Genomic DNA, 27,450 nt, shown 5'->3' on the forward strand with positions numbered 1-27,450 from the left:
GGTGGGGGGTGGGGTGTGTGTGTGTGTGTAACCAGCACATGGAAAGCCTGTGCCAGGTCTTTAACCTGTCCCACGCCCTAACAGACACACTATACACATGTGCATACGCACACACAGACACTGACACCCCTCACAGAAGGCCCAGTGCTCGGTTCTTATGCTCCCAAATCAGGAAAATAAAAGATGCCTAAGTGTATGACTTAGGAATAAGATAACAAGTACTTTTCCACTGCAGGGAATTGAAAACAGCACCAACTAAAAAAAATTAAAACTCTTCAAAAATTGATACGGCTTTTATAAAATATATGAAGAAGTAAAACATATTCACAAAATGAGACTCAACTACGATACAGTCAATTAACATAAGAGAAAAATGAGTCTGTTTGATTTCATGCCATTTAATTATTTCATTTTATACTTTTCAAATTCGCTTTGGAGCCAGCACATCCTGGGGTTTTACACACTGACCAAAGTGCTCTGCTAGATGCAGTCAAGTTCAGGAGAAGTTTCCTTTCACATCTATCCATTTTTGTTTAAGAAATATAAGGAGTCTTTTTCATTTTTTAAATTTTATAGAACATACTTATTTTTATTATAAATTTACTTAAATCACTTTGGACCCAGCATGTCCTTAGGTTTTACCCACTCATCAAACTGCTCTGCTGTGAGGTAGCCAAGCTCGATGGCAGTTGCCTTTAAGGTGGATCCATTCTTGTGTGCTGTCTTCGCAATCTTTGCTGCCTTGTCATACCCTGGAGAAAAATAACCAGGCAACCTGGGGGTCAGTAGTGAAACTCGGTTTTCTAAAGCAAAAGATAAATATTATTTACTTGATATTGAAGCTACTGACCTCTAAATAACATTCTTAATCTTAAAAATATTTAACAGTGATCAGGGTGCCTGGGTGGCTCAGCTGGTTGGGTGTCTGACTTCGGCTCAGGTCATGATCTCACAGTTTGTGGGTTCGAGCCCCACACTGGGCTCAGGGCTGATGGCTTGGAGCCCGGAGCCTGCTTCAGATTCTGTGTCTCCCCCTCCCTCTGCTCCTCCCCTGTTCACACACTCTCTCTCAAAATAAATAAACATTAAAAAAAATTTAACAGTGATCATCTTGAGAGTTATTTTTGATATAGAATAAAACCTTTACTTTTCTTAAGTAATACAGACTTCACCATACCTCACTTTGGACAACAGATTGGTTACTAACTGTAGTGGCCAACATCAATAGTCTTTGGGTTCCCCTGTGTAGCTTTCTGGCTGAATGCTAGTATATAAAACTTTATTTTTTATTTTTTTAAAGTTTGTTTATTAATTTCGAGAGAGAGAGCATGTGAGTGGGAGAGGAGCAGAAAGAAAGAGATAAGCCCAAGCAGGCTCCACACTGCCAGCACAGAGCCTGACATGGGGCTCAAACCCACAAAACTGAGCTGAGATTAAGAGGCGGACCCTTAACTGACGGAGCCACCCATTACTGTATACAGAATGTAAAATAATTTCTAAATGATCAGAACATCACCACCAAAGAAGAACTCAGACATTTCACAGGGGGAAGAAAAAGAAAACAATCTAGCACCAGGACATGAAAATACACGTCTGTCTGAGTAGTAGACGTGTTGTCTCCAGCGACATGATTAAGCAGAGGGGATCTCTGTACCGAAGCATAGCCAGCTAACTGTTGCCAGGCCCCGGCAGACAGCACCCTGTGCGGGAGCTGCAGGGACTGGCTGTGGGGGAGGTGGAGGGACAAGCGCCCGGGTAGGGACGCACAGGCCAGCTGCTTCCGGTGGCACCTCTCTCCGCGCTTCGGACCCTGACCTCTTCCCAGACGTCACAAGTATGCACTGGGCAATCTCAGTGCAGATGGAGTCATGTACTAAGACCCAGGCACACTGTCTGCTTCAGTTAGTTGCTTCTGGAATTAACAAAGGGCAGGGCAGCTCTGCAAGCTGTCTGGACTTGACACAGTTTTACAAAGGTCAGAAAGCAAAAGCAAGGAAGAACAGAAAAAAACGAAAATGAAACCAACGAAGGAAGAAAAAACCCCAAATGGCCCGGATCAGAGGACTATGGTCAAAGGGCCAAAGCCTCTTGACACAACACCATTACCAAGCAAGCACGTAACCAGTAACCATTGATGGAACTGATGAGGGGCCATTCTACCACGCAGCTGAATTTGTACACACGAAACGTACTAAACAGGGTGCTTAGTGATCAGAGGACTGTGAGGAAGAACGTTCATCAGATGTTCTGGGTCAACATTAGGAACTGTACATTTATTTTGATGGCGTTCGAATCTAAGCCTTATGCTAACCATTCAGTTCTTCTCTTCCGGTCCTACAGAACCCTGTCCCCACCTGACCTGCCGCATGATGAGCACACAGAGGACCCAGGCTGCAAGGCTCCTGCCGTACCAGCGAGGCGTGGCTTACCCTCGAACGGCTTTGCCCTCACAGAGCACAGATTCCAAGAACGACCAGTCAGTCAATCGGCTACAAGAGCACCTCCAGCTTCAGGGTCTCAGTACCAGGGTCAGAGTGCAGAGGGAGCAGATCTCACATAAGCCCCTGGGACGCCCGGTCCAGCTCTCTGGCTGAATGCTAACGTACAGTGACTTTTTAAAATGTTTGCCTGCTTGTTTGTTTGTTTAGAGAGAGAGGATCCGAAGCAGGCCCCATGCTCAGCGCAGAGCCCAATGTGGGGTTCGACCCCATAACCCTGGGATCATAACCTGAGCCAATATCAAGAGTTGGACACGTCACTGAGCCACCCAGTCATCCCATGTACAATAACTTTTAAAGGATCAAAATACTACCAATCTCGACACTACACCAAAGAATAGGATATATCACACTGGGCTCAGAGCTATCTGAAGCAGTCAAATGAGCTCTTACTTTATAAAACTGAAATTAGATGTTGATGTGAAGCCAACAGTAGAAAATCTGCCTTGGAAGTTCAGCATTATAGAAGAATATTTTAAAGAGCAACCATATCATGCCAAATGACTACATTATAACTTGTTTTAAAACAGAAAAATCAAAGAATATGTTAACAACCTCAGCTCAGCAGGAAAAAGGTGGGAAATGGCTTTTAAGACACCATCACGTAACGCAACGAATGTGTCAAAACTGACAAGTCAGAACAGCATCTGTGGCGAGGATCATGAAGGTCAGTCTGCAATCCAAGTTGGTATGTTTGAATTTATGTCATAAAAGATTTAGAATTCTCGAAAAGGCTTGCAACAGAAGAGTCAAGGTTTTAGATAAAATATTTGCATCTTTGCCCCTTTCTCTAAAAGCAATGAATATTTAACCCTTTTCTTTTGCTCTTATTGGTAGCTTTCCACTTCTGGATTGAATAAAACAAGAAAATCTGAGTGTCAGAGAAATGGATCCGCCCCGCAGAGCCGGCCAGCGCCACCTAGTGACGTTACCACGAGGGCACCCTTCCGGGCACATCCGATGCATCCTGATTCCATGAAGATTCACGGAAGGTAGGGCTTCTGAGTTTACCACAGCTCAAGTAAAATAAGAGTCACGGACAGCACCCTGATATATAAACAGTGTCTTTCAACGCAATGTCAAATATTTTATGAAATTTTACTGAAACAATGCCCAAAAGGAATTTGGTGTCCACCTTGATCCAATAATCTCTTAAAAATATTTTAGCTTTTAAATTTTGTATTCCAAATGACATTATTATTCCTTAACCCTTACCTATATGAGGATTAAGAGCTGTCACCAACATTAGGGATTCGCTCATCAGCTTGTTGATCCTCTCTGTGTTGGCCTGGATGCCCACGACACAGTTTTCTGTGAAGGAAACGCACGCGTCCCCCAGCAGCCTGGCTGAGTGTAACACATTTTTAATCTATGAGGGGAGGGAGTGAAGGGGAACAGAGGGAGGGGGAGAGGAAGGGAGAGACAAAGAGAGAGAGAGGCTTGTTAATCCTAACTTTTTTGTTCAGTAGCATATATTATTTTGTGGTTCACAAATGGATATATAATTTGATAAATAGCACTTCTACAACTTGTAAAGCACTAGACCCACAGAACATTTGAGGAGACTGAAATCCAAGACAGGTTAAAGCCTTAAATACCAATAAACCAAAACACAAGAGGCCCTGTAGTATGATAAAACATGGGAGAAAGAAATACTGATTCCAGTTGTAGGAACTGGTGAAGTCCTATTTGATAAGAGGGACTCAGACAACCAGAGATGGAAAAAGAATCTTCTGGAAAAAAAGCAAAGATGCAAATGTTAGAATGTTCAGCCTGTTGGAAGCAGTGGGTGAAATGAAGGCTTTCCACATGTTAATGGTCACATTTTTTTATGCTTACCAAAATAAATATTCTTCTGGCACTTTAAAATAAACATTCACACAATACTTTAAAACCAACATAAAATCTGTTAGTTTTTAGTTTTACCATGTCTTTCCTTTTTGGTAACATTTCCAATATGTATAAAGACTCACATCTTACTCTCTTTTGGTCTAAAACCTCGGGATCTGCAAACTATACTCCCAACAATGGACTACTAGAAGACACAGAACTTGAAGGCTTAATTTGATACTACTGACTTTAATGTAAGGCAAATGTTGATTACCTTGACATACTTTCTATTAAAGACAAAAAAACAGATTTTTGGTTTTTAAAATAAAGATTAGCAAGACACCTGCTGCACACTACACCTGCCAGGCTGTTTGGAACCCAAGAGGAAAGCAAAAGCTTACAGGTGTGAAACCTGCTTTGGCCTTTTATTTCTCACCAGGATGAACATGCTCTGAGGACAAAAAAAATTATCTCATCTTCCTTATTACTCCAGCACTAGTACTCAGTACCGTGCCTGATCTAGATTTGACAAACTGAAAGAATATTCTTAATATTTGCCATTTCCATGTTCTTATCAAATTAAAACCAGGCTTTACACCAGATACAAACTGGAAATGAGCCCCTAACATATTTTAGGTAGAATACTTCACACTAATAAAGGACCCCACAGGACAATGGCCCTGCTTTCCGAAGCTGAGGAAAATGGATGAAAAATGGTGTCACTTTGTTCCAGCTTCATGAAGACAAAAGCAGAAGAACCGTTTTTAGACACATGAATGTTTTCAAGGTCTGTGGAAGAGGCAAACCGTGAAGGAAAACCAGAGAGGGACAGGAAGGGCACGGGCGGAGGATGTACAGGCCAAGGTAAGAGGTCAGCGAGTCCCTGGGCTTGCAGGGGTTCCAAACGACCAGGGGATCTGTTCAAGCACAATTTGGGGGGCGGGGGGCAGGAGTAACAAATCAGCCTAAAAGTGAATGTGGGTTGTTCCTCTAACAGACTGAACTTGAAAGAAAAAGAAAGCAGCAGCATGAGGAGGAGACAACTTAGGCACAGCCTGAGGCCTGGCTTATTTCTAGCCACTGGCATCCTCACTGGTGAGGGATGAGGAAGAAACCCATACCCGAATTCCAGACTTTTTCTTCCTATAAAATAAAGCAAACCATCAAATCACTTGAACTAAAAGTCACCTAAAAGTCTCCAAATTGCTTGAGGTAAAAGCTAACAGGACTACCCGCACTTCCCTTAGGCTTCCTTCCAGGCTCCATCTGTTAACATCAACATGTGCTTGACTTCCAGTTGCTACTTATCTCATTCTACTATCTAATATGAAGTCTCTAAAAACCTTGATGAAAGAAAAAACAATACTTAGCTTTTAGTCAAAAAAAAAAAAAAGAAAAAGAAAAAGAAAAATCAGATTTAAAGCTTACCATCATTGGCTTGAAGACATTCAACTCAAAATGTCCATTGCTGCCTCCAACAGTCACAGCGACGTGATTCCCCATGACCTGGGCTGCCACCATGGTGAGCGCCTCACACTGCGTAGGGTTCACCTTGCCTTCAAGAAAGCCACCAAGGAGAGAGTCACATCAAACGCGCTCGTGGCTGCAAGTATCCGTTCAGATTAGGTCTCACGCCAAATGATCAAGAAGGAAATGTGACTTCATTAAATAAAGTAAGATATATAATAAAGCAAGTCTCCAACCATCCATGCTGATCAATGGAGCAAACCAACATGAGGAGCGACAGGCTGCCACACGGAATCCTGCCCGCCCCGCCACCTCGGCTTCCATTCCCCGTGCACACAGTGACGAGCCCGACGTCCCAGGGGCCCCCGAACCCGTACAAGGCCACACCTGGGAAGGTTTGTTCCTTGTCTGCGGAGCTGGGTTTCTCTGCTCTAGGCAATCACCTTGCATCTGCAGTCAACTAAACTCATGTCATTTTGGAACATGAATTATTTTAAAATCAGATCTCTTCTCATCCTATACACTTGTGTAGATTTCAAAAGAAATCAATACTTAGGTCTGATAAGCTTTAGTCCAATCCACAGAGGCCTCAATTCTGTCACCTGGTGTACTGCTGTTTCCTCACCCTGCTCACATGACCCCCGTGTATTCTCTGCCTTCATCCTCGGTCACCAGGGAAGGGGTGAAGCAGCAGAGCCCTTAGCCTGCTACTGAGACATACCTCCAGTCTGACGTCAACTCATTACTGTCACTAGGTGTCGCTGTTCACCCACTACATTCGACTAATAGGCCTACCCACACCTCCCCTCAGGATTCAGCGACTGTCACATGAATCTCTCAAATGACTTGCTAGAATCCAGACATCCAAAGCCTGTGTCACTTCCCTTATCAAACAGGCCAAAACCCCAAACAGAAAATGAAATAATAGGCAATTGGAATAATTCACTTTTATTCACCCCAGGCTGAGCACTTTCACAGCTGGTTTTAGAATCCTTCTGGCTTTAGACTATGAAAGACAGAATGATCATACATCCTCTACTGGAGGAATCCACATCCATGCTACTGAAATTCTCTTTTCCTATAATGCTGGGTGACGTCCCCAATTCTGATCAAAGGTGGCCCATAAAGATATTCTGAAATACCTGAGCCACACACGTCCCTGTCTATCTTTGGGACTGCGCTTAACACAAGGAGACATGTTCTGTTCGCGAGCAGCCTGCGTCCCTGTCAAGTCCCAGCACTGATATTTGCCAGCTAGTCATTACCTGGCATGATGCTGCTTCCTGGCTCATTTTCAGGCAAGATCAGCTCTCCCAGCCCTGAGCGAGGACCAGAACCCAGAAAACGAATATCGTTTGCTATCTTCATCAGACTGCAGGCGGTCGTGTTCATGGCTCCACTGAGCTCAACCAAAGCATCATGAGCAGCTAGAGCTTCAAATTTATTTGGAGCCGTGACAAAAGGCAATCCTGAAGTAAGAAAGAACTCTATGAGTTACCGTATAAAATTAAATATTGCTTCCTAATTCAGCAAGGTAAGCAGGAAGTTCCAGGATATGAAAAGCAAAAACAGAATAAATGTTATTTATCATTGAAATAAATGTCTCAATGATCCGTTGATTTTGCCTGCTTTGACAGTGGCTATTTGGAGTGCACACGGCAGGACCCTAAACTGGTCTCATCCCTCAAACACAGCTAGAGAGTTATCAAATCATTCTGAACAGTCACGAAACCAATCCGAGGTCTGAGAGGATAAAACCACAAGTCCGTAAGTAGAAAAGCAACCACCATCTGGAAGGCAGGAGGCGTGAGGAGACAGAACTGTGTATGGCAGTGGAGACGGAGCCCTGCTCCCAGAGGCCTACAGCGGAGCGAAGACCCTGAACTCTTAGCAGTCCACTACTATGGGAGGAAAAAGACAAGAAAAGAATCCTGAATGCAGCAGGAGGGGGAAAAGGTCCTCAATCTACAAGGGAGGACTGATCAGGTTCGCAGCAGACCTATCCACAGAAACTTGGCAGGCCGGAACACAGTAGCAGGATATATTTAACATGCTGAATGGGAAAAATATGCAGCCAAGAATTCTTTATCCAGCAAGGCTGTCATTCAGAATGGAAGGAGAGATCAGGAGTTTCCCAAACAAAAACTTAAAGAGTTCATGACCACTAAACCAGCCCTGCAAGAAATTTTAAGAGGGACTCTTTGAGTGGAGAAAAGAAGACTACAAGTAACAAAGACTAAAAAGGATCAAAGAACACTACAAACACCAGCTCAGGTAACACAATGGCACTAAATTCATCTCTTTCAATAACTGCTCTGAATATAAATAGACTAAATGCTCCAATAAAAAGACACAGGGTATCAGAATGGACTAAAAAATCAAGATCCGTCTATATGTGGCCTATAAGAGACTCACTATTGACCTAAAGACATCTGCACTGAGAATGAGGGAATGGAGAACCATATATCATGTTAATGGACACCAAAACAAAGCTAAAGTAGCCATACTTATATCAGACAAACTAGATATAAAAACTAGATTTTAAAATGACCGTAACGAGATGAAGGGCATTATATCATAATTAAGGGGTCTAGCCATCAAGATCTAACAATTGTAAATATTTATGCCCCCAATTTAAAAGACCTCAAACATATACATCAATTAATAATAAACAAAGACACTTATTGATAACGATACAATTACCATAGGGGACTTTAATGTCCCACTTACAGCAATGGACAGATCATCTAAGCAGTAAATTACTAAGGAAACAATGGCTTTGAATGACATGATGGACCAGATGGATTTCACGGATATATTCAGAATATTTCATCCTAAAGCAGCAGCAAACACATTCTTTCTGAGTGCTCATGTAACATTTGCCAGAAGAGATCACATCCCGGGTCACAGACTAACCCTCAAGAAGTACAAAAAGATCAAGATCAACGATACGAAATCTTCAGACCACAATGCCATGAAACTTGAAGTCAACCATAGGAAAAATCTGAAAAACCCTCAAATACATGGAGGTTAAAAAATACCCTATTACAGAATGAATAGGTTAACCCGGAAATGAAAGAGGAAATTAAAAAAATGCATAGAAGCAAATGAAAAGGAAAAGATGACAGTCTAAAACCTCTGGGACATGGCAGAGGCGGTCCTAAGGGAAGGATGCTGTGGTACTTCTTCCAGAATAAGAGTCTCAGCGATGCCACCTCACATATAATAGTGCCAGAAAAGGAATAGAAAATAAAGCCTGATGCCACTAGAAGGGAAATACTAAATATTAGAGCAGAAATAAACAATATAGAAACATAAAAACAGAATAGATCAATGAAACTAAGAACTGGTTCTTCAAAAGAATTAATAAAATTGATAAACCTCCAGCCAGACTTATCAAAAAGAAAAGAGAAAGGTCCCACACAGATACAATTATGAATAAAAGAGGAGACATCACAAACACCACAGAAATACAAATAACAGAATACTGTGAAGAATTATATGCCAATAAACTGGGCAATCTGGAAGAAATGGACAAATTCCTAAACACTTACAAACTACCAAAAATAAAACAGGAAGGAACAGAAAATTTGAACAGACCGATAACCAGTAAAGAATTTGAATCAGTAATTTAAAATCTCCCAGCAAACAAGAGTCCCGTGCCAGATGGCTTCCCAGAGAATTATTCTACCAGCATTTAAAGAGTTAATACTTTTTTCGCAAACTGTTCCAACAAATAGAAACGAATGCGAAATTTCAAAACTCCTGCAAGGCCAGCATTACCTTAATTCCAAAACCAAAGACCCCATTAAAAAGAATTACAGGCCAATATCCCTGATGAATACAGGTGCAAAAATTCTTAATAAAATATAAGCAAATAGAATTCAACAGTACATTAAAGGAATTATTCACATGATCAAGTGGGATTTATCCCTGGGTTGCAGGGTTGGCTCAATATTCACAAATCAATGTTGATACACTGTGAAAAGAACCATGGAATATTTCAGTAGATGCAGAAAAAGGACTTGACAAAATATAGCATAGCTTCTTGAAAAAAAAAAACCCTCAATAAAGTAGGGATAAGATGAAACATACCACAAGATCATAAGGCCATCTACAAAAGACCCACAGCTAGTATCATCCTCAGTGGGGACAATCTGACAGCCTTTCCCCTACCACCAGCAAGAAGACAAGGATGTCCACTCTCACCATTTCTATTTAACACAGTGCTGGAAGTCTTAGCTTTAGCAATCAAACAACAAAAAGTAATAAAGGGCATACAAATTGGAAAGGAAGAAGCTGAACTTTCACTATTTGCAGACAACATGAAATCAGTTGCACCAAACATGACACAGCAGAAAAAGATACCAAGGAATCGATCCCATTTGCAATTGTACCAAAAACAATAAGATACCTAGGAATAAACACACTAAAGAGGTAAAAGATTTGTACTCTAAAAACTATGAAACCTTTATGAAAGAAACTAAAGTGGACACAAAGAAATAGAAAAGCATTCTCTTCTCATGGACTGGAAGAACAATCATTGTTAAAATGTCTATGCTACCCAAAGTCATCTACACATTCAATACAATCCCTATCAAAAATACTAAGAGCATTTTTCACAGAGTTAGAACAAACAATCCTAAAATTTGTATGGAACCACAAAATACCCCAAATAGCCAAAGCGATTCTGGAAAAGAAAAACAGAACTGGCAGCATCCACGATTCTGGATTTCAAGCTATATTACAAAGCTGTAATGATCAAGACAATATGGTACTGGCAGATCAACAGGACAGAATAGAAAACCCAGAAATGGAATCACAACTATACGGTCAAGTAATCTCTGACAAAGCAGGAAATAGTCAATGGAAAAAACACAGTCTCTTCAACAAATGGTGTTGGGAAAACTGGATGGCAATGTACAGAAGAATGAAACCAGACCCCTTTCTTACACCACATACAAAAATACATTCCAAATGGAAAGACCTAAATGCAAGACAGGAGACCATCAAAATCCTACAGGAGAACACAGCTGGCAACCTCTTTGTCCTCCACTGTAGCAAGTTCTTACTAGACAAATGGCCAGAGGCAAGGGAAATAAAAGCAAACATGAACTATTGTGACTTCATCAAGATAAAAACCTTCTGCACAGGGAAGGAAATAATCAACAAAACTAAAAAGTAACCCATGGAATGGGAGAAGATATTTGCAAATGACATATCAGATAAAAGGTAAGTATACAAAATCTATAAAGAACTTACCAACTCCACACCTGAAAAACATAATCCAGTGAAGAAATGGGCAGAAGACATGAACAGACACTTCTCCAAAGAAGACATCCAGATGGCTAACAGACACATGAAAAATTTCTCAACATCGCTCATGATCAGGGAAATACAACAAAACCACAATGATATCACTTCACACCTGTCAGAATGGCTAAAATTAACAACTTAGGAAACAGGTATTGGCGAGGATGTGGAGAAAGGGGAACCCTCTTGTACTGCTGGTGGGAGTGCAAACTAGTGCAGCCACACTGAACACTATTTAGGTTCCTCAAAAAACTAAAAATAGAACTACCCTACAACCCAGCAATTGCACTACTAGGTATTTCCACAAAGGATACAAAAGTATAGATTTGAAGGGGTACATGCACCCCAGTGTTAATAACAGTATTATAAACAACAGCCAAACAATGGGGAGAGTCCAAGTATCCACTGAATGACGAATGAATAAAGATTTGGTATATATATATAACAGAATATTACTCAGCCATCAAAAAAGAATGAAATCTTACCATGTACAATGATGTGGACGGAGCTAGAATATATTATGCTAAGCAAAATAAGTCAATCAGACAAAGACAAATACCATATGATTTCACTCATTTGCAGAGTTTAGGAAACAAAACAGATGAACATATGGGGAGGGGGAAAAAGTGGAGAGTTTGTTCACAGAGAACAAACTGAGGGTTAATGGAGGGCAGTGGGTGGAGATGGGCACGAAGGAGGGCCCTTGTGCTGAGCACTGGGTGTTGCATGTAAATAATGAATCACTGAATTCTACCCTTGAAACCAGTATTGCACTGTGTGCTAACTAAAACTTAAAATGAAAATTTAAGAAACAGAGTAAAATGGCCATTCCAAACAGCTTTAAAGGGAAACTAACTGAATAGCACCAGGGAGTAAACAGGCCAGCACTGGCAGATTTCAATTGTACACTCTATGAATCATAGATGGGGAACTTATAAAGGCAAAAGGATTAACATTACATCTTCTGAAATAGATAAAACACATGCTTGATGGGAAAACATTTTTAACTTCAACAAGAACTTAAAGGAGAAACACCTAGGAAATGCATGGACCAGAAGAACGAAAAGGAGTCACAACTCCCACGGTCACTGACCTGTGAGGGCGGCCACTTTTGCAGCCACCTTTTCTGCAAAGCCAATTCTGGTGTTCAAGCCGGTGCCGACGGCGGTGCCCCCGGCGGCGAGCTCGTAGATCCGCGGCATGGCGGCTCTGATTCTCGCCACCGCGTACTTCACCTGCTGAACGTAACCACTGAATTCCTGGAAACAGAAGGAAACTGAGGTGAGAATACAGAACCTCCTAGCGGCTGGCAGGTCACTCTGACTGCACTGAACAAAAATTCTTTTAAATATGCTTCAGCTACTAAGTTATGAGCTACCAAGTGGTATTTATGCTATTTTAATTCAGGTGATGAGCAAAGCCTGCAGAAGGAGGATTTGTCGGCCTGGGACAAGGCTGCTGAGGATAACATGCAGCCTGTTTATAATCTCTTCTTTTAACAGAAAGCAAAGAAAAACAACGTTGAAACTAAGGCTTAAAAAAGAACTTTAATATGTTAAATTGTTTGTTTATTTGCAGGTGATTTCTTATTTTTTGGTGTATACTAGACAACTTCAAGAAAGAAAAGAAACCAGGAATCCTCTCCTATGATAAATGCAAACACATTTTCTCCAAACAAGTTCCGTTTAAAAACCTCACAGAGAACAGGGCGGCGCCTCACAAGATCTCAAGAGGCTGAATGACTCACTGGGCAGCACAAGGACGTAACAGGCCTGAGTAAGACTATGGCTTCGGGACCCAATTTAATTCTACTCTCAACGTCACACTGGCTCTCAAAATAGGGCACACTTCAGAAGGGAACCACAGAATCTCTGGTGTCTGAGCAAAGCAAGGCCCCTTTCAACAATTATGCAGGGACACAGGCATAAACCAGAACTCAACGGAGCCAGCCAGGATGTACAGTCATGGTAAAGCTGTCTTTTTTTCTGTCTAAAAACACTGAAAAACCATGACTACTTCTGATTAGTATTAGGTTATCTTACTATTGGAAAAGAAAACATTGTAGAAGCTATAACTCCTTTCAGGTAGATCTGATCCATCAATCCAGCATCACTAATGTATATACCGGCTGGATTCGTTTAAGAAGTGTATTTTTACTGGAGAAAAACCTGCATAAACTCAAAAGACAATACCACCAAATCACGTGTAAATGCTCTGGTAAGACAGAGTAGAAGGTGGATTGAATCGCTCCTGATGTAACAGGGGGATGCCGGTCTCACACAGGAGGCTGGCCCATACCAGCCAGACTTCAGCGAGCTGGTTTTCCAACATGGACATACGGACAAGGAGGAGGAGACCGTTAGACTCCAGCGGGTACTCCGGCTGCGACACACCCTGCTCCCCAGCGGAAACCATGCCTGGGGCTAAGAACCCATGATGCAAAGAACGGACCGACCTTCCGGAGAGCAGCTGAAGCCAGGGAGCTCGCTGTACTGCTCGATTAATCATCTCGTTCTCCTCCCGCCTTCTGAATGAGATTAAGCTAAGCAATCAAGCTTCTTACAGTGTCCATCCTAGCGAAACTACAAATGAGAATCTTTTCAAGTAAGCCACACGCCCTCACCTCACCTCAATTTCTGCCACACGAACACCTGACATTTGGTATATATAACCATCTTTTGCAAAGATCTTTTTGTTTTTTTTAAATCTTTTTTTTACATTTATTTATTATTGAGAGAGAGAGAGCATGAATGGGGTAGGGGCAGAGAAAGAAGGAGACACAGAATCCAAAGCAAGCTCAAGGCTCTGAGCAAGCTGTCAGCACAGAGCCTGACATGGGGCCTGAACCCATGAACCATGAGATCATGACCTGAGCCAAAGTCAGTCGCTCAACCAACTGAGCCACCCAGGTGCCCCTATATAACCATCTTTTGATATCAAATTTGTGTGTATCTTACCTCCCAAACTAGGGGACTGTTCTACTATCAAAAACGATTCTCTCTGTTCCCGTCATTTCCTTCATGTGCAGCCATTAGACATGCTTCAAGGCACTGATCAAGAAACACAAAAATACCTTCTGGGCACCTGGGGGGCTCAGTCAGTCTGAGCATCTGACTTCAGATCAGGTCATGATCTCGTGGTCAGTGAGTTCAAGCCCCATGTCAGGCTCTGTGCTGATAGCTCAGAACCCAGAGCCTGCTTTGGATTCTGTGTCTCCCTCTCTCTCTCTTCCCCTCCCGGCTCACACTCTCTCTCTCAAAAATAAACAAACATTAAAAAAATTAAAAAAGAAAAAAAGGAACATAAAAATGCCTTCTGGTATTTTGGGGGTGAGAGTAATTCACATGTGGCCCAACACAATCTTCCAGAGTCAGATATACCGAGTTTCATCAATTTAAAAGTAATTTTTGTAAAGCCTGTGAATCTAGAGTCAGGGACAAACGGAGACAGGGTGATGGTCCGGGTGCAGGTGAGGATGGTGAAGATGGCGGCTAACTCCCCCATGAGCTTGCTCTGTGTCCCCATGGTTCTAAAACCTAGTGAACCAGTCCATTCGATCCTCACGACAAGGCTAGGACATCGTGTTCTCCTCATTTTGAAGCTCAGAAAACCGAGGCACACAGGAAAGCTAAATAATTTCCCCCACAGCTTGTACTGTACTCAGCAAGGCTGAGCTCTCGACCAGGCCGGCTGCCCCGAGCTCGGCTCAGTGTCACAGGCCGTGCTCCTCCCTCAGAGGATGTCGATAGAACTACTGAGTGCTTCACACAGAGCAACCCATGCTACTGGACTGAACCGTTAGAAACTCGGCCCTCTGATCTAATGCAATTTAAAGGGTACTGTGTCAGCCATCTGTAGCAACCCCCAGATCGAATCAAATCCAATTGCTCCTGTACCTGCCCGAGAGTGAGCGGAACAGCGTCCTGGGTGTGAGTGCGCCCGATTTTGATGACCTCGGCAAACTCTTGGGACTTTGCCTCGAGAGCATCGTGCAGCTTCTGCAGCCCAGGCAGCAGCACCTCGTGGACTTCCAGGGCGGCAGCAATGTGCATTGCCGTGGGAAACGTATCGTTCGAGCTCTAGTGGAAAATTTACCAAAAAATGCAAAATGTTACATCAGAAGCAACAAAAAGCAAACTTGAAGGTCTCCATTAAACATCTTGCTAAATAATTACTCAAAACTCATGCATTTAGTACTCAATTACATTTATGTGTGGGAAGTCCGAGGTCACTTAAGGTCAAATAAGAAGCAACCTGGTTTCACCAGCTCAGGGCTGGATTATGCATGCAGCCTACTATCATTTATTATTATGCATTCTGCTAATACACGACAGCAAAACCAAAAGGAGTACAATTAATAAGCACATGTACGGAGAGCAAAAAAGAAATATCTTACAGTTATACAGTGCAGCCTTTTATAAACATTTCTTCATTTATTAAGCCTGAGGGAAATTCTTGTAAAGTAGGTCATCATTTCAAAAATAAGCCGCCAAGCTCTCAAAGAAATTATGGGATTTGCCAACATATTTAGCAACTGGCAGAACTGGGAGCTGATGAGGTAGTCCACACTTCTCACTCTGCAATCACCTGAAAACCCATACTTTTAAACTAATTATGCTATTTAAAAAGATATATTTGTAATTTTTTATTATGGAAAGTATCAAACCACTCACAAAAGTAGAATGGATGATATAATAAACACTCACATACCTAAACCTAAATTCCAACAATTACCAGCACAAGCCACTCCTGGCTCATGAGCCCTACCCAACCCCTACACCTGACCATACGTGCCGGATTATTCTCATGCAGACCTCAGACGGCAGCAAATATAAAAGTTCATATTTAACTGAAGTAATAAGCTTGAAAATTTTTTCACAATAAATTTATGTGAAAACACTTCCCCATTAATATTTAAAAAATATTTTAAATAATGCCTAGCACCAGATCTTGAATTCTAAATATTTTCCAGTAAGATCTTCTGAGAGTTCCCAGAAAAAATGGGTGCTGAGGGGGTTTGGGGCAGGGAAAATACAACACCATGAGCTTGGAACACCTGTTGGTGTAAGGAAGCAAAGAACTGCTTTTAGGGAGAAAAAAAAAAAGGATGGTGGCACATCCGAAGGACACAGGGCCAACCCCGAGGCTCCTAGAGCTGAACAACCTGAGCAACACATAAATAACAGTGCTGGGTCAGAACCCTGGGAATAAAACCAATCACAAATCTATGTGGACACACATCAACAGTTAAATAAATACATAAGTGTTGGGGGAGGCAGAAGAGGACAAATCTTCACAGCAAAGTTTCAATTAATACATGTAGGGGAAAGAAAGTTACCACTAGAACACCAAAGTTGTAACTGCTATGGGCAAGACCCACGACTGTGTGCCAACACTGCCGGGCAGAAGTTTAAGGAGAAAGAGGATATTTGCACAGGCTCAAAGTTACCTATCAATTCTGCGCTGATTTTACCATATGATCAAAAATTTCTTGATACTCCTCCGTTTAGAAGTGAAGATTAAGAGCAGTGCCTGAGCACAAGCAGAGCTCAGTGACTCACTTCCCAAGTGAAAGGAAGGCAGGGAAACCCAGCAGACCTGGCCTAACCAAGTGCTTCAAATTAGCACCAGCAGTCCCAAGTCTCAGTGCCATCACGCACAGTCTCCCCCAAATCCACCGTCTCTGTCCAATCAGGAGACGGCATCAAACAAACCCAAACTGAGGGGCGGTCCACAAAACACCCGACCGCTACTTTCCCGAGTGTCAAGGTGACAGAAGACAAACGGTCAGAGACTGGAGTGGACTAAGAGAACACAAAGACTAAATGCAATGTGTAGTTACTATATACCAATCTGAATTTCATTGTGTGGAACACATACCAGGGTTATGAAAAATGTTTAACATTAAGGGAAGCTGTGAGAAGGGTATACAGGAACTCTTTGAGGTATCTTTGTAATTCTTTTATAATTTTAAAATTACTTAAAAGTAAGGAGTTTTAAAAATAAACCAAACAATGGGACGCCTGGGTGGCTCAGTCGGTTAAGCATCCAATTTCGGCTCAGGTCATGATCTCACAGTCTGTGAGTTCGAGCCCCATGTCGGGCTCTGTGCTGACAGCTCAGAGCCTAGAGCTGCTTCAGAGTCTGTGTCTCCCTCTCTCTCTGCCCCTCCCCTGCTGACACTCTGTCTCTGTCTCTCTCAAAAATGAATAAACATTAAGAAAGAAAGAAATAAACCAAATAATACAAATATATACTAAATTCAGGTATCCTAATAGGGATTTTTATGAAGTGTAAGGCATAGACCCAAGATTCCTAAAAGAAATAAGAACACGGAAGAAGTCCTTTCTGCTAAAGAACATAAGGCAAATGAACCTTCTTTGTTGAAAAGCTAATGCCTGTTTTATAAGACTGATCTCAGGTATTCTTTTCAGTCTGTAACAAACAAAAGAAGAGACCGTACACTGACCTGGCTTTTATTAACGTGATCATTGGGATGCACAGGTTTCTTGCTACCAAGTTCACCTCCTAGCATTTCAATTGCTCTATTGCTAATGACTTCATTTACATTCATATTTGTCTGTGTTCCGGATCCAGTCTGCCACACCACAAGAGGAAAATGATCATTTAATTTACCTTCAGCCACCTGTAGAAAAAGAAGTTTAAGAAATGCATTTTTAAAAATAAGCAGCATTCAATATTCATGTAAACTACTGCCGTCAACCACGGGTAAGTGGTCAGCTCTGAAGAGCTAGTTTAACGATGCTCACTTGTGTCAGGCTGCATGACTTACTGACGGCGCCACACAGCTCCTGGCTGTCCTGAGTCCAAGCCTCAGCATCCCGTGTTCCAACCACGGCTGCTTATGAAACAAAAATAATCTATTCTGAAAGATAACAATTTCATGGATTCCACGTGAAAACTGAACATAAGCTATCCTTCTGTTATCTCCAACTGCCTCTTGTGATGACACCCAGACAGGGCCACCTGTGAGGCTGGCACAGGTGCTGATTTCAGAAGACACAGACGGCAGTGCTCAGCGGGGACGTCCGACAGATGTCATGGTGGAGGGAGCATGGGTATCACCACGTCCCTCAAGACGAGCTCCCTCATCATCACCTCACTGCACAGATGTCCAGAGAGTAGCGGCTGCCAAGTGTGAAGACCCACAGTCCAGCACTGTCCTGTTTCTGCCATGCTTTCAGGTGTCAGTTTCTGAATCACAGGCTAAGAGGGTTAGTGCTTATCTTCATCTTCTAGAATGATTGTAGCTTGAAAAAAATCAGCATGCACCTTAGAAAATTATCACCTTAAACAATTAGTTCCTTTTAAAGTAAAACGTTTTCCTAGTTATAGAAAAGTAATAGCTGGTTAGTGTGGAACATTCTGAGGAGTGACAATACTGTGAATGACAACAGCCCTACCCCTCAGAAACAGTAACTGCTTTGCATCTCCTTCTAGGTTTGCCCCACGAAATGGGCGTGCCTATTTATACACAGAAAAATACATGTTATCTGTCCACCTTTTCTAAACACAATTAGGATCATTTAAATATATTCATTTTGGGACGCCTGGGTGGCTCAGTTGGTTGAGCATCCGGCTTCGGCTCAGGTCATGATCTCACAGTTCAGGAGTTCGAGCCCTGCGTCGGGCTCTGTGCTGACAGCTCAGAACCTGAAGCTGCTTTGGATTCTGTGTCTCCCTCTCTCTCTGCCCCCGCCCTGCTCATGCTCTGTCTCTCTCTCTCTCTCAAAAATAAACATTAAAAATTTTTTAACTATTTAAAAATAAATGAATACATACATACATACATACATTTTGCTACTCCTGCCACCCATACTTCTTCCATGCTTTATCCTAGGACGTCCTTCAAGAAACCAATTTTCCATCGCTTCACAATATAACTTATATAAGCATCTGTTATGTCCAATACAGTCTAATTTGTTATCATCGAAAACAGTACTGCAATGACACCACTGTATATACAGTTTTTTAACTGTTACCTCTGACTATGTCCTTAAGATTACATGAAAAGTGGACTAGTGACATTACATTCTCCATACGTTCATCAAATAACCGACTTGTTTTAAAAGGAATCATGTAGACAATCTGCCAGGGATGGTGGAGCGTGAGGATGGAGCGGGTGTCTGGGCTGCTCTCCTGGACGCTGAGCAGAATCCTGTGGCTCTCCGGCAGCCCCGGATTATGGAAGAAAAAGTGCTAGAGGTTTATGATTTGATTCGAACCATCCGGGACCCAGAGAAGCCAATACCTTAGAAGAACTGGAAGTGGTAACGGAAAGTAGTGTGGAGGTTCAGGAGATAAACGAAGAAGACTATTTGGTTATTATCAGGTTCACGCCAACAGTACCTCACTGCTCTTTGGCAACCCTTATCAGGCTGTGCTTAAGAGTAAAACTTCAGCGGTGTTTACCGTTTAAACATAAGTTGGAAATCTACATTTCTGAAGGAACCCACTCAACGGAGGAAGACATCAACAAGCAGATAAATGATAAAGAGCGAGTGGCCGCTGCAATGGAAAACCCCAATTTACGGGAAATCGTGGAACAGTGTGTCCTTGAACCTGACTGAAGAGCCACTTAACTTTGTTTGATACATTTGTTTAAATTCTTTGTAAAATGTAAAAGACTCATGTTTAATACATAGGTGATTTGTACCTCAAAGCATTTTTTAAATGGATAATTTGCAAGGGAGATTTAATTATATGTAGTACTTAATTTGTTCAGTGTAAAATATTCTCAGGATTTGTAACACTTAAATGATCAGACAGAAGAATATTTTCTAATTATTATGTGTCAGACGAGTTGTTATTTTTCTGATGCCTCTTCTGGTACTACTTTTCATGTCAAATATTTACCGTGTCCAAATGTATTCAATAGAAATCATTACTCTGTAGAATAAATAAAACAGAGATGATTCTTGCAATGACATACTTTAGAATGTTTTTATTCAATTACAAATTTTAGTGTAAATGTCAACTCTAAAAGAATTTTACAAAGCTTTATTTTTTTATTATGTAGAATCAGAAATTTGAGAACCAGTTAGAACCCTTAAAATAAACCCTAGGCCCTGTCTTCCTTCAACGAGAATCTGGGTCCCATTCGTAGATGAGGAAGAAACGTGGAGAGGGCCAGATATCATACATAATTTTGAAGATCAAGAAGTCCCCAAAGATTCGATTAGACCAGTTTAAATTTACGGTCTCTTCTTTACTTGAACTTTTTTAGTCTGTTTTAGGGGCAAATGATCATTTGAAGCGCAACAGGGTGTGGAAGGCAGCCACCCGGGTGTTCCCCAGTGATCTTCGATTTCTGATGTTCATGCCCCTGTAGAGTTGCCTTCCATATTGAATCAGAGCTAGTAGGTGTAGCTCATCAAGAATCAGAGGTGATAGTATGTGACTTCCAAGGCTAGCTCATAATAGATGTTGTTGCATTCATCTCGATTTCTTGAGTTGTGCACTCAGAAATCCAGCTACCCTCTTGTGAGAACAGTCAAGCAGCCCTATGAAGAGTTCCACAAAGACAGGAACCGAGGCCTTCCACCAACAACCGGCACCAAATTGCAAGCCATAGGAGTGAGCCTATTAGAAGTGGTCCTCCAGCCTCAGTCAAGCTGATATCTTCAATGGAACCTCAAGAGACCTGAGCCAGAACTGCCTAGCTTAGGCACCCAAATTCCTGACCCAGAGAAGTTATGAGCAGTAATAAATGTTTGTTTATACTGCTAAAAAAATAAATAAAAAAATAAAAGGAATCATGTATACATAAAATAAAAAATCAAATCCGTAAGTTTAACAGTGACTCTTCAAGTTTTCTTTAACCTATATAAATTAAAAGGAAGAGTCAAGAGAATTAAAAATAAAAGACATAAGATCATCCAGAAATTCTGCCACAATACCTTAAGCACCAGATTAACAGCCTCACCAAACAAGAAGGCTACCATAGTGCCCTGAAATTCATCAACTTAGGAACTCAGTGGCCCTTTCCCCTGCCTGAGCCTCGCAGCATCTCAAGGACATGATGGGTCTGATGCCACTGCATAACAGCACACTTACGGCCTCCTACCTCATCAGCCGCCTTCATTATTGCACTAGCAAGCTTCGAATCAAGACCATAATCCTGGTTTACTTCAGCAGCCGCTCGCTTCAAGATGCCAAAAGCTTTAATAACTGGTATCTAAAATGAATCAGAAAGAGATCTCAAGTTATCCAGTTTGCTTAGCATAAAAATTTAAGATTATTATTTTATGCAGGTGCAAAAACTAAGTAAAACTCTAACTGAAATAACACTATGGTAACACAGGAATATAGACAGACAGGCATGTAATGGACCAAGATTCATCATGTATCTGTTTACGGAACCAAACATAAACAAATATGTTGACTTTTCATACATATGTGTGTATGCTCTCCATACAACACACACAATGTACCGCTCATTCTACTTTTTTATAATACGTTATACTATATGTTTGTTTATTTTGTATATTTGTAAAGTATTATTGTGTTTATATACATTAAAAAAAAACGGTACTCAATCATTTCACCAGCAAGCACCATTATTTTCCCACACTGGATCTCATACCACATCATACTTTTTCCTTCTTCTCTTTAAAAGCAATAAAAGTGACATTTAACTGCCAGTAAGTTTGAAATAACCAGTTACTAAGTGGGTATCATTTCATCCCAAGGTCAAAAAGCATGATATTCTAGAGAGTCACTGAGGCCTTGACACTCCGTATGTCACTGAGCATTTCTTCAAGCCCAGAGCATTACCCACTGATCCATCTGACTGCATTTCCAACTCTTTCCGCCTGCAGATCTTTTCACTTCCTGCTCCAAATCACCTCACCAAATTTATGAAACTGAGACACTTAAGGTTAGAAACTTTAAGACTTTAAACATGAAACCTGTGGGATGCCAGGGTGGCTCAGCTGGTTAAGCGTCTGACTCTTGACTTTGGCTCAGGTCATGATCTCACGGTTTGTGAGATCAAGCTCTGTATCAGGCTCTGCACTGCTTACAATTCTCTCTCTCCCTCTCCTCCCTGTTCATGTACTAAATAAATAGTTAATAATTAATAAATAAATTAATAAACTTAATTTAAAAAAGCCTCAAAGACATGAAAGAGAAGGGAAGTGAAATTTCTACGGGAGCACACCCATGTGGCTTAAACTACTGCCAAGTCGTAACGGACAGCCCATCAGCTCTGGCCATCTGAATGAAGTGACTGACCCCAGCCTGCAGACTCATACAAATAAAAGACGGTCACAGCAGAGTTTCACTGAACACGGTTACAATAAAATGGAAAAAGGACACAGAGGAAAAAAGAAAGGTCTCATTATTCTTAATTTACTCACATTAGAAGTTCATAAACTTTTTTGGTTTTGTTTTCCGTTGGAGCTCAGGGACAAAGGGCTGGGTTTACTCATGCTACTCAGGTCAGGGCACATCATTGTCTGCTTCATATTTTTAAAAGTTCAGGATCTTAGTCAAGATGAAACAAAACGTGACAGAACAGACACCCCACAAGTCCGCCTTTTACAGCCGTGTGGTGCGCACAGCTTCCTGTCTCTGGAGCAGCAGCTGCAGCCACAGCCCCCAGAAGCCCACCCCTTGCTGCCTGAACCAGGACCATTACAGACCATTACCCATGACCTGTGCTCACTCCTACCAATTCTGATTAGGATCGGCCTCCTTAATCCCAGGAGTTGAACTGGAAGAGGATATTTTAGGATCAGCTGCCACCCTGTCACCTAACCACGTTGTCTGACCCTAGTTTACCTCATCACCAAGATAGCTGTCAGTGACAATGACAAAAAGATGCTCTTCACAGAAGAGTCTGTACAGCCATTGGCTGTAAAACTGCACAAGCCTGTCAAGGAGTCACCCATAAAGGCTGAGGAATGGGCTGAAGTTCCAGACGGAGGTTGATCTTACTGTACACAAAAGTACACTTAAAAGACAGCTCTCACACAATACTTTATTGGAGGAAGCCTGGCCACCCCTGGGCTCCCAACCCACCCTGCCCTCCGGGACTGACTAGTGCTCACACTGCAGGCGGCCCCGGGAGCACCGACCATCTACTCCTCGATTCTGTTCACACTCTGACTACTGCTCACACTGCAGGCGGCCCCCGGGAGCACAGGCCATCTACTCCTCGATTCTGTTCACACTCTGGGACTACTGCTCACACTGCAGGCGGCCCCTGGAGCACAGGCCATCTACTCCTCGATTCTGTTCACACTCTGGGACTACTGCTCACACTGCAGGCGGCCCCTGGAGCACAGGCCATCTACTCCTCGATTCTGTTCAGTCTGCCATCTCTGAGTCCAAGACATCCCATACAATCAATGGCCTGTCGCAGCTCTGATAGCCTTCTTCTTAGAGCTACATAACGGTGCATCTTCTAATTGACATCATCTTAAATTTAATGAAATTTGGTAGAAAGTTTTCTAGTCAATCATTCATGTGGCAATGAACATATATTTGTATATTATCTATTAAATGCCAGATAAGGTTAAAAAGCACATTTTTATGTATTGTGTCTGCTTTCCTAGAAATGGCAAACCAAGAAAGTAGAATATTGAAAAAAGTTTGTTTTCTTTTAAACCAGTTTTTAAAAATCAGTAGAAAGTAGAATATTGAAGAAAAATTTTTCTTTTAAATGTTTTTAAAAATCAGTCTTGTCTGTTTAAAAAATTAAGTATTAAAACTAAAAACACCTAAACTATAAAATTTCTAGTAAAAATATGAATAACCCCAGCAAGAATAAAAAGACAAATCACCTAGTTCAACCATATAAAACTCTAAAATATTCATTCACAGCCCAAAATAATAGTACCAAACTTCAAAAGGGTCTTTGTTATTTTATAGACAAACATCTTACTATTCACAAAGCCAGTTTCACAACAACTTCATGCCTTAATGCTGTGAAACACGTGCTTGCAAAGGACAGCAGCTCACTGGAATACAGCCAATACCTCCCCAAAACACTTACTGGCATGCGCTCCGTCATGCCTCCGATCTTAAAGTTCATTGTGGATCTCACGGTCTGGGCGCCATAATACTTATCATTGGGGACCTTGAGTTCACCAAAGGTATCGAACTCTATCCGAAAGGAAGTTTGGCTTGCCTAAAAAGAAAAATAAGACACTATTATAGCTTAAAAAGAAACCGAGTATCAAAGCAGTAACACCTTGTCAGCTGTAAGGGAAAAGAAACCTTAAGGAGTACTACAAAGATCAAAAAATCCCACTGGATTCTCATTCTATTCCACAGTTCTTTTCTTGAGAAATTTTTGTCATGTCTTTTCTTTGAGTACAGCTGACACACGCAACGTTACATTAGTTTCAGGTGTCCACCATGGTGACTCCACAACTCTAGGTCCAGCTGTGCCGGCCACAGCAAAGCTACCATCCATCACTACACAGCAGTGTTACAATACCACAAACTGTTTCCTTATTCTGTGCCTTTTATTCTGGTGACTTATTCTTTCCGAAACTGAAAGCCTGTACCCTCACCCAGTTTGCCCATCCCCCTCATCCCCCTTCCCTTTGGCAACCAGCAGTTTGTGCTCTGTATTTATGAGTCTGATTTCTGCTTTGTTTATTCCTTTGTTTTGTTTTAAAAATTCCACACCAAAGTGATGTTATTTGGTATTTGTCTTTCTTGGACTTATTTCTCCTAGGACAGTAACTTCTAGGTCCAGCCAGGTCACAAATGGCAAGATTTCATCTTTTTTATGGCTGAGTAACATTCCATTGTGTATATACACCACATCTTGTTTATCCATTGGTCTATCAATGGGACACATGGGCTGCTTCCATATCTTGGCTACTGTAAATAATGCTGCAATAAACACAAGGGTGTATCTATGTTTTCAATTTTTTTTTTCATTTACTTTGGGTAAATACCCAGTACTGGAATTACTGGATCATATGGTATCTCTATTTTTAATTTTTTGAGGATCCCGCATACTGTTTCTATAGTGGCCACACCAGTTTGCATTCCCATCAACAGTGCATGAGGGTGCCTCTTTCTCTACATCCTCACCAACACTTGTTATTTCTTGTCTTTTTGATGCTAACCATTCTGACAGGTGTAAAGTAATAATAATTGTGGTTTTGATTTGGAGTTCCTGGGCAATTAGTCATGTTGAGCACACTTTCATGTCTCTGTTGGCCATTTGTACATCTTCTGTGGACAAATGTCTGTTCAAGTCCTCTGCCCATCTTCAATCGGATTACTTGGGCTTTTTGGTTTTAAGTTGTATAAGTTCTTCATATACTTTGGACATTAACCCCTTATCAGATATCATTTGCAACTACTGTCGTTGTTAAAGACAGACTGCAGAATTCAAACAGTATGCCAGAGAAAAATGAAGGAAAGACTCTGAAGTAAAAATAGTAATCTTTTCCAGTTCAGAAATAGATCTCTTATAAGTCAAGTTTTGGCCAATTCGATGTACAGTATTTGGGTAAATTTTTATTTTACAGGAAACTTTAGAAAGTGGCCTAAAAATGATACTTTAATGTTTGTAAATAGCACATACTGACGCAGAGTTTAACCATGGTCTATAAATACGAGGCATGAGAGCTACATTAGTGCAATATGAATAACCCAGGCTTTGCAGTCAGACAGCCTCCCGCTTAGTAGCTGTGTCACCTTCAGCAAGTCAACTTTTCTCATCTATAAATTAAGTGTACAGACAAGAGAGGATGGGCAAGGTCAGCTCTTAACCTTTTCAGGGCAATGGAACCCCTTGAGAATATGAGGAAAGCTGTGGCTCCTTTCTCTAGAAAAATGAGCACAAATACATAATCTGTGTGCCAAATCTTACATATGATTTTAGGGAGTTTGTATCTTGAAGCCAATCGACTACCCAGAATAAGAACTCATGACCCAAAGTCCCCTTTGTGGAGACCCTAAGATTCTATCATGTACAACAACTTAGGCTAATGAGATTAACAGCTGCTCAACAAATATTCGAGAATTCTACATAAAAGACTCATTGTAAAATAATAAGAAGTTGGAATTTACATGATACTTTCTAGCAAGGAGCCTCCACAGAGATACTCAGAGCTTTAATTAACGCACATGAATCATGAAATCAACATGGTCAGATGATGCAAAAGATTTAAAAATCCCTAGCCAAGTAATTCTGTCTTAGTAAACAGTCCTCTGAAAAAGAAACATTTAATATGGAGTTATCCCCAGGACTAGACAGATTTACAAAACCCGTTATATGTTATAAGGCCTTTTGGATTGGAGAAACAGAGAAGTATCATTGTAGCTATGTAGAAATACAGTAGTATTACCAGTGAAGTACATTTTCTTAAACCATTAAGCAGCAGCAGCTAACATAAATAATCCCACCTCTGCATTCACTGTGCTATGTAGCAAACCTTTCAAGTATCAGTTTATTTGACTTTTACAATCACTTAAGGAGACTGCACTATTACCATCTCCACCTTAGAGGAAACACTGAGATCTCGAGAGATGAAATAATCTCAGAAGATCACCCAGTTAGCCAGGGGAAAGACCTGAAGCCCTCAAAGCCTGGATTGCCAAAATCCAAAAGCTGTCTGGATTTACTACTTTTTTATCACTACGTCCATAACCCAAGAAACACAGGGAGTAACTCCAGACTGGCCATAGTCAGGCCTTGAGTTGTACCCCTGACCTCTGTCAGAGCTTGGTCACACCGACGCCACTGAACACCAGCGTGCCTCCTACCCTGTAGACCCGAAGCGCCTGCGGTTCTAGATCTCCAGCACATGATGACGATATATTGCGCTCTGATCTGTTTCAGACAGCCTACTAAATGTCCGCGCAGGTGAAAGTATGCTCTCACTGGTGACCCCAGCAGTGACAGAAGGGGACGCACAGCGGGTTGTCCTTTCTCTCACCACTCTGTTACCAGATAGCAACAAGGTGCCAGTTCTAAACAGAGAACGGCTTCCATCAGTCAATTGTGAAACCAGGTTCAGCTCCTTAGTTTTACATCATTGCTTTCTGTGTTCAAAATTATTAAATTTTCATCATAAAACAGCAGTATCTTTGTCCCCTAAATAGCTGGTTGCTATGGTAAAACTCAGACCCATTAAAACTCACTTGAAATGATCTAGAAGAATATATTCTACTATGTTCTTCAGCTTAACCCTTAACAATTTTTTTTCTCTCCATAATATTTTGTCAAATTGTTTTCCATACAACACCCAGTGCTCTTCCCCTTAAGTGCCCTCCACCATCACCACCACCTCTTTTCCCCCCTCCCCCTTCCCCCTCAACCCTCAGTTCATTCTCAGCATTCAATAGT

At 41.5% G+C, this 27,450-nt stretch overlaps 1 protein-coding gene and 1 pseudogene across 1 annotated transcript in view; one reads left to right on the forward strand and one right to left on the reverse strand.

Moving 5' to 3' along the window:
* Positions 1-378: 378 nt before the first annotated feature.
* The window catches only part of FH (fumarate hydratase), a 32,166-nt gene continuing 5,094 nt past the window's right edge, over positions 379-27,450 (reverse strand). Inside the window, exons 2-10 of the mRNA XM_029934823.1 lie at positions 24,130-24,264; positions 21,196-21,306; positions 17,578-17,754; positions 15,005-15,187; positions 12,202-12,367; positions 7,061-7,264; positions 5,757-5,884; positions 3,714-3,867; positions 379-752 (exon numbers count right to left, since the gene is read on the reverse strand). Coding sequence (XP_029790683.1) covers positions 610-752; positions 3,714-3,867; positions 5,757-5,884; positions 7,061-7,264; positions 12,202-12,367; positions 15,005-15,187; positions 17,578-17,754; positions 21,196-21,306; positions 24,130-24,264 — 1,401 coding nt within the window. The 3' untranslated portion in view covers positions 379-609. The remainder of the gene's footprint in view (positions 753-3,713; positions 3,868-5,756; positions 5,885-7,060; positions 7,265-12,201; positions 12,368-15,004; positions 15,188-17,577; positions 17,755-21,195; positions 21,307-24,129; positions 24,265-27,450) is intronic.
* Positions 19,243-19,699, forward strand: LOC115287963 (annotated as a pseudogene).

Source organism: Suricata suricatta, chromosome 3 (assembly GCF_006229205.1).
Source record: "Suricata suricatta isolate VVHF042 chromosome 3, meerkat_22Aug2017_6uvM2_HiC, whole genome shotgun sequence".
Lineage (NCBI taxonomy): Eukaryota > Metazoa > Chordata > Mammalia > Carnivora > Herpestidae > Suricata > Suricata suricatta.